This window comes from Schistocerca americana, chromosome X, assembly GCF_021461395.2.
Source record: "Schistocerca americana isolate TAMUIC-IGC-003095 chromosome X, iqSchAmer2.1, whole genome shotgun sequence".
Taxonomy (NCBI): domain Eukaryota; kingdom Metazoa; phylum Arthropoda; class Insecta; order Orthoptera; family Acrididae; genus Schistocerca; species Schistocerca americana.
The window spans coordinates 719,276,751-719,289,019 of record NC_060130.1 but is presented as its reverse complement, the minus strand read 5'-3'; the positions used below and the strand labels follow the sequence as shown (position 1 = coordinate 719,289,019).

The 12,269-nt window shown below is 38.5% G+C and overlaps 1 protein-coding gene across 1 annotated transcript in view; it reads right to left on the bottom strand.

The window, feature by feature from the left end:
- Positions 1-12,269, bottom strand: part of LOC124554676 (transcription initiation factor TFIID subunit 3-like) — a 166,775-nt gene that overhangs the window by 38,503 nt on the left and 116,003 nt on the right. Inside the window, exon 5 of the mRNA XM_047128294.1 lies at positions 2,304-2,404. Coding sequence (XP_046984250.1) covers positions 2,304-2,404 — 101 coding nt within the window. The remainder of the gene's footprint in view (positions 1-2,303; positions 2,405-12,269) is intronic.

Genomic DNA, 12,269 nt, shown 5'->3' with positions numbered 1-12,269 from the left:
ATAAATAGTGCATTTCATTTGCAACTAGGTTTTATTTTTGTGTTATTCTCTTGTTTGTCTTTTACTGCTGCAGTGTTGTTCTGCAGTAGTGGGCTAAAGTCAAATTATTTGTTAAGAGTATCACTTCTTACCAGTCCTTACCAGTCAAAATTACAAAAATTTAACTGAAAACTAGAGCAATTCTAAAAAATTTCTGGGTTTCTCCTGGATAAAAAGTTCCCGTATTCTTCCTGGTTGTCCCGGGGCATATACACCCTGTGCAAAGTCACATTACTGCCAAGGATTATGTGGCCATTTTGCCTGATCAGGACCATCCCATGCTACGTTTGTTCCCCAGTGGTGATGATGTGTTCCAAGGTAACAGGGTCCCTGTTCACAGAGCTTGTATTATCCATGACCGGTTGTGTGAGAACCAGGATGAACTGTCACATCTCTTCTTGCCACCACAGTCACCAATATACTATGGAAAGAGAGGTACATGATCACTACTCAACTCCATCATCGTCATCTGCACATGCCACTATTTTGTAGGAAGAATGGTATACAATTCACTTTAAAGCCATACAGGACCTGTATTTATCCATTCTGAGATGAGTAAAGACTGTTTTGAACACCAACAGTTTTCCTAAGTCGTATTAGACACAGTAATGTGTTTCTGGTGTTTTCATGTTTTTGTCCACCCCATGTACATTTAAACATGTATTCCAGAACAGTTCAGTAGTGCATTGTGTCTCTGACAGTCAATGTGACAATGCAGCTTGTGCACTCTGTTTAGTTTGTCAATATGCCTTGAACAGTAATCCTTAGCTTAAGACTACATGAACAGTCAATTATTGCATGAGGGGTTGTCAGCATGGCAACACAAAAAACATTGATGTTCTGCTTTGCAGTGGTCACCCACAGTCAACATCAGTTGTCAACTTGATGATTGCTACCTGAAAATTATGGCCCCATACACGTTTTGAGCAGAATGCCAAATAACTGTGTACTTCCTTTTTGGAGACAACTGTGATGGCAGTGTCAACCCAGACAGCAGCGATCATCCACTCACAATCAATCAAATCTTTAGACACACATTATGAATGACAGTACAAACCCTCAGCTAAGTGGAGTGCAATGAAGGTGTGCAAAGGAACATCCGGCATGGGACCTAGATAAGTGGCAGCAGGTTCTCTTCACTCATGAGTGCAGGATTTGTATCATGTACGAACACTGCGAAGCCTCTCATTGCTGCTGAAGGCAATCTAATGGTCTTGCAAATAAAGGGAAATGATCCTTCAACATACTGTCCAGCCCTACGGTCAAAATTTCTGCCAGGGTTCATTTTTCAAGAAGATAATGTGTAAGTACACTGTGTCCACCTCATGGACACCTTCATCTAGGATACAGAAACCAAATGAATGGAATAATCTGCAGTATCGCTGAGATGAACCAGATTGACCACACTTGAGATCAGCTGAAACTTGCAGTGTATTGTTGCAGAAATCCCCCTCACACACTGAACAGTTTCAAGAGGACCACTGTAGATGAGTGGGACAGACAGCAATGTCTCAACTACTTTGTGTACAGCAAGCCAAGAAAGATCCCAGCAAGTGACAACTTACAAAATGGAACAACATCGTACTGAATGTTACCCAGCCCAACCACAGATTTTGAGTCCACAGAAGTGCACTTTTTAATGGACTGCCATTTTATGTTTTTATTTAAGAGTGAAGATTTAATTTATTTTATTATATAGGGCTTATTTCTTCATTCCCTGCACCTCCTGAATTTAAACTCACATACACTTGCAGATATGCACGCTGAGTAAAAATTCTTTTTGGGTATTTTATGTTGCAGAAGTCATATACCATGGGAAGCTTTTGGTCATATCCATGGAAAGTGTTTTGTGGTTAACTTTATGTGATAAATGCTCTATTGAAGACATGTCCTTGTTTAGACAGAATATGGTCTGAACAATCATTTGGGCATTCTGGACGATAGATGTGTTTCTCTTTAATTCATTACAACTTGTGGGAATGTCATCATTAAGAACACCAGTACACTAGTATATGGGATTTATAAGTAAATATAAATAGGTTAACATACAAACAAGATCAAAGAGAATTTAAACTGCAGAGTAACTGCCCTCTCTCTAATGTTGAAACTACCAGTGTTTCTGGGTACTTGACACTGTGATCTCATTAATTAAAATGTGTTATGTCTAATGATTTTTTGGGCACTGTAAAGAAACTGTTGACCAGTATGCACAAGACCACAAAAGTTGAGATAGTACACCAGAAAACTGTAATGCCAATATTTACCAGTGATACCATGCATCACAGTCATCACAGCCGATCATTGGGCTGCCATCATCTTGACCACCACATGCAGGGCATATCCATACTTTGTTGCCATCATTATCCTGGAACACAGCACTATTATATGATGTTCATCCACATGAAATAGAAATATAGTACATTATTATCACTCAGCTAGTCTTCAGCAGCAAAATTTCAATCCTGTAATGGCAATATGAAGAAAAGATTATTTATCAGTACACACTGTTTTGTACAGCTCATAAGATCTACAAACCATGGCCATATGTAAATTAAAGCTAGAGAGATTGTTCTTCATTCCCTCCACAGCAGCATCCACAGTATATGTATTTTTATTATGCGATGATCAAAATAAAATAATTTACTTAATTTGTCGGTGGAAAAACATTAGCTCTCAAATCCTGAAACAAAATATTACATGAGTGAACCATGAAAAATACTCAGAGAGCCCACTATGAAGGAAAATCTCATCTGTTCTCACTTGAGATAACATTTCTAGACATGCAGATATAAATACAATCTTTCAAGAGACTGCAGAATAAACTATGTGCTTATTAGTTCACATCTGTATAGTTTAAAGCACAACCGGGGGTAGTATTAGTATTAATTGGAGAAATCAGCACTCCTGTGTTACGTATTTTATAATGTACAGGAACACAGTACTAATCTTACAACATAAGCTTACTAACACACAAACGCAGGTGCTGTAACATTTAGTAGCAACGTAAGCAATAACAGATTCACACATTTTATTCACACACAATGAACAACAAATTCACTTGCATTTTTCTTTTTATTTTGCTCAGTAGCAACAAGTTGAATTTAAACTTACTCCCACCTCCCCTCCCTCCCTGAACAAAAAGCCAAGTTTTAAATATAGTTCCAATTCCCTCCTGCCACTGCTGTTCTTGCTGTTGTCTGTGGCAGTGGTAGTGTTGCTTATAGGAAATAATGTTACTACTCCTATTCACAAGTTCTCATACAATCAGGCTTAGTATTTAGCACAAGCTAGGGTACAGGAATCTAGAGTTCATAATACATCAGCCAAAGAACAGACTATGCAAACAGCAAGAGAACTATTCTATAGTATACATGCATATCTGAAAGCTTTCCAAGTGCCATATGCTTCACAGAATATAGCTACAATGACAGACTGTTCCTGAGACCTAAAATGCTATAAAGTTGACTGGGAGCATTCCGAGTTTTTATGTATGGGTAAAAATGTCTACCTCAATAGTCTGTGTGTTCTGTAGTTACATGGTGTGCCGCAATAAGAATAGACATTCTGTAAGTGTGTGTTTTAATTAAAAAATTAAAAAAATACTGCTTTCAGTTTCATTTTACATGTTAGCTGTTTAATGCTAATTTCACACTACAACAGGTGATAATGGCGCCACAGTGTTCCATAAAAATGTAACTTCATATCATTTTACAACGAAACATTTAATGCCTTAAAGAGTACTATTATGTCAACAATAGCACAATATACAGTGTATGATTTACATGGCAAGCTCTCTGCCAAAAACAAATAACCAAAAAAGTTATTCCCAATGGGACAATCTACTAACTTGACGTTTCTATCCATACACTGTTGGGTGTAAATTTGTGAGACATATGAATAGCAGACACTAAACAAGCATTTTGGGCGTTTTGGTTGTATTACATTACTGAAAATACACCACAACACCAAAATGGTATTAGTTTCAATTCCTTTGGCAGAAAAATTGTGCACTTCAAAATATTCTTTGATATGCACCTCTTTCAAAACTAAACTGTTATTCAATCTTACATTCATACACATTAATAGTATCTGAGATACTGAATCATTAGAGGATTAAGGGGGGTTTATTTACACACATTTGAAAAAGAACTTCACTCTGATGAAAAGTTAAACATCAGCAATGCACCGCCGGAAACTGTGTGTGTGTGTTAAACAAGGTCAGACTCTTTAAACACAAGCATGTACTTCAGAACAGATAACAATTAATTTATGTAGGTGTCCACTCTGCTGTTCAGATAAAGTTGACAATACAGTGATGTTGTGTGATGCATGGGCAGTGGACGAAATGAACTGTTTGGAAACATTAAGTATAAAAAAGTTGAGATAGTTAAACTGAACACAGTATCTAGAATGCCATAAAAATATTCAGTATATCACTTACTAAATCTGAAAGGTATTTTAAAATTCCTAATAAGGATGCTGTCCATTCAATAGGTGAGCACTTCCTTAGCCACGGCACAAGTACTAACCTCATATAAAGGTGAACTCTGTTACCTCTTCTTTATACAGGGTGATTCAAAAAGAATACCACAACTTTAGGAATTTAAAACTCTGCAACGACAAAAGGCAGAGCTAAGCACTATCTGTCGGCGAATTAAGGGAGCTATAAAGTTTCATTTAGTTGTACATTTGTTCCCTTGAGGCGCTGTTGACTAGGCGTCAGCGTCAGTTGATGCTAAGATGGCGACCGCTCAACAGAAAGCCTTTTGTGTTATCGAGTACGGCAGAAGTGAATCGACGACAGTTGTTCAGCGTGCATTTCGAACGAAGTATGGTGTTAAACCTCCTGATAGGTGGTGTATTAAACGTAGGTATAAACAGTTTACAGAGAATGGGTGTTTGTGCAAAGGGAAAAGTTCTGGACGGCCGAGAACGAGTAATGAAAATGTAGCACGTATCCAGCAAGCATTTGTTCGCAGCCCAGGAAAATCGACTCGCAGAGCTAGCAGAGAGCTGCAAATTCCACAATCAACTGTATGGAGAGTCCTACGAAAAAGGTTAGTTATGAAACCTTATCGTCTGAAATTGGTTCAAGCACTGTCTGCAGCTGATAAGATTAAAAGAATCGATTTCTGTGATTTTATCCTTGCTCAAATGGAAACAGATGAATCTTTCGTTTCAAAGATTGTGTTTAGTGATGAAGCAACTTTCCACACTAACGGGTAAGTCAACCGTCACAATGTCTGTATATGGGGCACTGAGAATCCGCGGGAAACAACTCAGTATGAACGTGACTCGCCTAAGGTGAACGTTTTCTGTGCCATTTCAGCCAATAAAGTTTTTGGTCCCTTTTTCTTCGAAGGTGCTACTGTAACTGGACTACAGTATCTGGAGATGTTAGAAAATTGGCTGTTCCCTCAGCTCGAACAAGAAGCACAACAATTCATATTTCAGCAGGATGGAGCGTCACCACATTGGCACTTATCTGTTCGTAACTACCTGAACGTCAACTACCCGAGGCGATGGATCGGCCGCCAGGCAGCCCGTGACAGAGCACTTCATCACTGGCCTCCAAGAAGCCCTGATCTTACCCCCTGCGATTTTTTCTTATGGGGGTATATTAAGGATATGGTGTTTCGGCCACCTCTCCCAGCCACCATTGATGATTTGAAACGAGAAATAACAGTAGCTATCCAAACTGTTACGCCTGATATGCTACAGAGAGTGTGGAACGAGTTGGAGTATCGGGTTGATATTGCTCGAGTGTCTGGAGGGGGACATATTGAACATCTCTGAACTTGATTTTGAGTGAAAAAAAAAACCTTTTTCAATACTCTTTGTAATGATGTATAACAGAAGGTTATATTATGTTTCTTTCATTAAATACACATTTTTAAAGTTGTGGTATTCTTTTTGAATCACCCTGTATTATTTCTGGAATCCACAGGTAATTTAATACTTCAACATTTATCTCAAGTATGTCACAAAGATAATTATGCCATGAACTCTCATTCATCAGGGTTGATATGTTGCAGTGTGGAGGCCACATTCACCTAAAGTACACTAATTGTATCTATGTTGAACTGCCACTCTGTGGCTCAATAGGATTTTTAGCTTAAGAACACATAAAAGAGGCACCATACCATCAGACAGTTAGTGTACTTCGAACATTTCCAGTCATAAATTATTACTTTTCTGGGATAGCTTTACACTTGGATATGGATTGTTCATTGCACAAAAATTTTCTGCAAAGATATTATCTGGCGTCCAATCTCATCCACAGAACTATTAAAAATGTAGGTATACTAACAACAGCCTTATAATAAATTTCCTCTCTTAAGTAATTTGTTGTGAAGAACCAGCCACCATTGGAAAATAAAAGCAGAAAGCATAAACAAAACACTACCGGAAAATGAGGGCCTCCACTACCCACAACTTAACCTTTCTCTTGCATCAAAAGGAGCTACACAGCCTTAAAAATATTTGATTATGTGGCTTGAGAATTAAAGGTATCAGCTGACAATGTAAACACTTTTAAAACCAAATTGTAAACCACCAATATGTAGCTATAATCTCTATGAGAAAATGTCCAATATTTGAAACTTCTGACAAATTATAAACTGTAGTGAGTTGTCGCAAATACGATCCATGAAACGTGCAAATAATGGACACTATAGCCTATTGATATCATTAACAGCTTGAGAGTGCTCCATCGCAAAGATCAAGATTTAATACCATAGTAATCCCATTAAGATACTAACCTAAGAATCATTTGAGAACCTACTGGTTGTTATTTAATGAATAAGAAGATCTTGTTTAATCAGTAATAACTCTTTAAGTGTGTGCAAAGTGCTGTCCCGCATAAATAGGCTTGATTCTGTGACCCACAAAAAACACAAAACCAAACTATTATGAGACAAGTCAATTTGATCTTGCAACAAAAATCCCTAAAACACACACACACACACACACACACACACACACACACACACTTTTACTTGCTCTTCAGAAATTTCACGTGCAATAACATGGCTTACAAACAAATGATATTAAAATACGAAACATTTCCTTAAAAAAGGAGGGTGCATAGTGCTAAACACAAATTTTAGATAATACATAAATACAGCTTTCTATTCATTCAAAAAGGCTTGGTGATCCAGTCACTCTATATCACACTGAATTTGCCTATCGAACAGCCCAGAAAAGATCTCTAACACCATGTAGTACTTCAGAACTTGTAGTAGACTCTAAACATCTCCACATTCAATAAAAAGGTCTTCCTGTCTGCAAATGGAACACAACCATGAGAAGTGCACCCTATGGGATCATATTGCTGGAACAGAATGCAACTGGCCATGTTAACATTCATCCTTCATAGAGAAATACACAGATTCACTCTGTTCTTAAGAAGGTGAAAATAGCTCCAACCCATCTGAACAACCAGGGACAGAAGACACAATGACCCGGAAAGATTGTTTTTATAGACTCTTCTGTATTGTCCCAAATCCAGCCACTTGTTCTGCCATTGACTTACCACTATCAACAACAATGAGGAAATTGTAGGCAAGGACACAGCAAACTGAACCATAGAGTATCCTTTTGGAGGCTATCTAGCTGCATTATCTACTAATACCACTGCCTAGCAAAATGACAGCTGGTTCCCTTGTGTTCATAGGTATACATAAGCATTGTGGACATTTATGGTAGCTCCTTAATTACTTTAATGAACTATTTGTGACTAACTAAAACATTTATTAAAAGAAAATAGTAGTTGTGTGCCACAGACACACTGGAGTATTCTGTCAACTATTTGTGCTTCTAAATCACCAAGGATGCAGCCTTGTTACAAGCTATTCAAAATCAGTATGTAGATCCACTCTGAAATACTTTGTTGTCCATAAGCAACTGACAATTATCTGCTCCTTTAGGAATTATGCATCATTGTTCAAGCCAGAACCCAGTTGACTAACCAAGCCTTAAATGTCTTTTCCACATTAAGAAACTGTCAATAAATGCAAAAATGAGCTCAATAGTTTCTGCTTGAAGGCTGGAAATGAGGCCTTGTTTTATAGGTCCCAAGTGCTAACCTATCATAAGACTCTCAGAATATAGTGTATATCAGTAAGTAATACTCGCAGACTGTATTATATATCAGTACCTTCAAATATTATGGTCAAACCAACCCACAGAAGTAAATGAACTCATTGTAACACTGTACGAGGCAGGGGCAGCCTGTTCTGAATATCCCTACATTCTGAAATTTTTTTGGCATTCAGTGTTCTAGTTTTAAGGCATCTGTAGCACAATTAAGGTCCTGAACCCTCACTAAATTATTAACAAAATAATATCCTTTGGACACAACTAAGGGAAATCACTAATTCCACGAAAACAATGGACAGGCATGTAAGATGTATGCTAAATAAGAAAAACTGAAACCTGTTCCTATCACCACTAAAATTGCTGTTCATGTTGGTGGTCGTGGTGCTGACTTCCAAAGAGTCAACTGCTACAAATGAATTATTGTTGGACAACTGCAGGATGACTAGACAATGATGAACATTAATGGAATATAGAAACCACATCACCAGACACAGTAGTTGTGATTATAATCCTATTATTTGCCATCATAAACTTGAAATCTGATAGGTGCTCTCCTGATAGTCTCTATTCAAACTTTCAAAATTCCATCTCTCTGTCACTGGCTACAACGCAACATTTATCATTCCACTAAGAAGCAGTCATTTACTTCTCCTCTACTACCATGAAGATTTGTATGTAACGGTGAGTAGCATTGATTATGTTGAAGATGTGATTCACCCAATTACTTCCATTATGGACCATGTTGTTAGGACTATGTAATTAAAATGAACATATATTAAATATTATTATATATTACACATATTTTATTTTTTATTACACATTTTTGCCCTTAAGACCGCATTTGAACTTCAATGTTGCACGATTATTAAATTATTTTCTTGTTTCTTCCTTTTCCCCTTTCTCTTGCCGAAATCTCTTAATTCTTTGACTGGGTTCCTGTTTCCTTTGTTCTATCCATATTTTCCTTGTTTTCTTCCTTTCTTTTACTTTATATTTCATGCTCATAATTTTGTCTCTGTATTTGTCTCTTTCTTTTATCATTTCCCCATTGATTGCCTGTTTTAGGGTGCCTTCTATTTCTTGAAGCCAATTGATTTTCTTGATTGAACCATTTACTGCTTCAAAAATCATCTTTCTGTGTCTGTTGTTCATTCTACGAGGGGCATCCAATATGTAAAGCAACATACTTTTTTTCTGAAAACAGGTTGGTTTTATTTAGAATTCCAATACACCAAATTATTCCCCACTCTTTTGGCTTCAAAACCTCGTTTTTCAACACAATCTCCATTCAATGTGACAGCCTTTTGCCACATTACTGGGAGGACCTGTATGCTGATCGATGTTGGAGCCAACACCTTGATGCATCAGTAACCTCCCCATCACCCACATACTGCCTTCCTGCAGAATGGGCCAAACAAATGGAAGTCAGAAGATGCAAGATCCCGGCTGTAGAGTGGATGAGGAAAAATGGTACAATAAATTTTTATGGGCTCCTTTCAGGTGCGCACACTTGTGTGAGGTGGTGTTAAGCTCCTATGGGACCAAACTGCTGAGGTCATCGGTCCCTAGGCTTACACACTACTTAATCTAACTTAAACTAACTTACGCTAAGGACAACACACACACCCATGCCCGAGGCAGGACTCAAACGTCCGATGGGGGGCACCATGCGAACCATGGCAAGGCGCCTCAAGATTGTGCGGCTACCCTGTGCGGCAGACTTGTGTGGGGCATTGCGTTGTTATGGAGAACAAGAAAGTCATTTGCATTTTTGCAGTGATGAACACGCTGAAGTTGTTTCAACTTCCTAAAGGTAGCACTGCAGGATCACAGCTGTGTGTGGCCAACCAGCACACAGGAGATTAGACAGATTTGCACCACCCTGTTGTAATGATGACAGACACCTCACCCCATGTCTCTCCACGTTTTTTTTCACTGCCAGCTGACCGTAGACATTCTGCAAGTGCCTATCAATACCTGCGATTCTCTGGTTTCTCACCAAAAGAAACTCAATGACAGCTCTCTGGTTGGGACGCACCTCCATTACAGATGCCATTTTGAAGGCTATGTATAACACCACCACTTGCTTGAAATTTCATGAAACCATAGGGGCTGAAGTGGGAATATTACATGATGTCCCACAACAAGTTCCACAAGTTCCACATGTGTTGCATTACTTACTGAAAATGCCACATGTATGGGTCGGTAGAATTTTAGTCAGTATTTTCTGATTATGCCTTTTTTTCCTGTTTCTGTGATGTCTGATGCTCCAATTGTGGTTGTTTCTGATGCGTACAGTGCTTCTGGTATTACAACTGTATTGAAGTGGCTGAGGTTGGCCTGTCTTGAAATGTTTCTTTTATTGTAGTGCATCCACGTGAGTTTGTATGCTTTCTGTAGTTTATCTGTTTGTTCTATGTTAGATGCATTGTTTGTATACACAGTAATTTTCTGACCTGTTCTAAGCCAGTACTAGCCACAATCCCAGGTATTTACACTTCATACATTACTCACAGAATTTGTAGTTTAAAAAGCACTATGGATGCAGTGAGTATTAAACTTGTTCCCACCACATTTACTATATGGTCAATGCAAGCTGTGATGATAATCAAATAAACAGCAAATTTGCCAATCTGTCATTTAGCACAGAAAGGTTTGTAAAATACAAATATTCTGATTATTAATTTTTAGGACAGCATGTAAAGACAGCAGCATTGCCACGAACAGCTCACTGCGAAGATAATAATTCTACAAATAACACCTGTAAGACTGAGCAAGGTGGCACAGTGGTTAGCACACTGGACTCGCATTTGGGAGGACAACGGTTCAATCCCGTCTCCGGCCATCCTGATTTAGGTTTTCCGTGATTTCCCTAAATTGTTTCAGTCGAATGCCGAGATGGTTCCTTTGAAAGGGCACGGCCGATTTCCTTCGCAATCCTTCCCTAACCCGAGCTTGCGCTCCGTCTCTAATGACCTCGTTGTCGACGGGACGTTAAACACTAACCACCACCAACACCCGTAAGCTCTACAAAATAAATTCATGAAAAATGGAACAGCAATTGTTAGGAGATAAAAATACTTCATAAATTAACAAAAATATTCTATAGTAAGGACCTGCTCATTAAGCATAACATGCATTGCACTAGCTTATGAGATGGGAGGTGAAAGAGTCCTGGAGCAGATCAACATCCTGGATTAACAACAACTGGTCTGGTATACTGGCCAGCCTGTGTACATTTTCTAGGCAGTTTTCCATGCCTGTTTAGGCAAATGTTTCATTACAGCAACATACAGAAGGAAGTGCATACAACTAACAGACACTTGGGACACACAATTTTTCTTGCTTACTTTAACTGATGACTGTGATGATAGGAAGGGTGTCTGCTCACAAAGTATAACAACAATAACAATAATATTAATATTAATAATGATAATGATAATAAAACACACCCCAAAGGAATTATACAAATCAGATAGAAATCAGTAGTAGTTATACACATGTACAGAAAAACAAATGATTACCATTTCAGAAAAAATTGGATGATTTATTCAAGAGAAAGAGCTTCACAAACTGAGCAAGTCAGTACTGTGTTCATCCGCCTCTGGCCCTTATGCAAGCAGTTATTCAGCTTGGCGCTAATTGACAGAGTTATATTGTGCCAAGTTCTGTCCAATTGGCATGTTAGACCATCAAAATACAGAGCTAGTTGGAGGCCCTACCCACAGTGCTCCAAACATTATTAATTGGGGAGAGATTTGGCAGCCTTGCTGGCCAAAGTAAGGTTTAGTAAGCATGAAGACAAGCAGTAGGAACTCTCTCCATGTGCATGCAAGAATTATCTTGCTGAAATGTAAGTCCACAATGGCTTGCTGTGAAGGGCACCAAAACGAGGTGTAGAAGATCATCAATCTACCGCTGTGCTGTACGAGTGCCGTGGATGACATTTAAAGGGGCCCTCCTACAAAATTAAATGGCACCCCAGACCATCACTCCTGGGTATCAGGTCATATGGCTGGCTACAATAAGTATGTAACCCATTGCTGAAAGGAGCATCTCCAGACACATCTTCAGTCTGGAAGCTCACTGAATGGGGTAGAATTGTTTTCAGTGATGAATCCCTCTTTGAA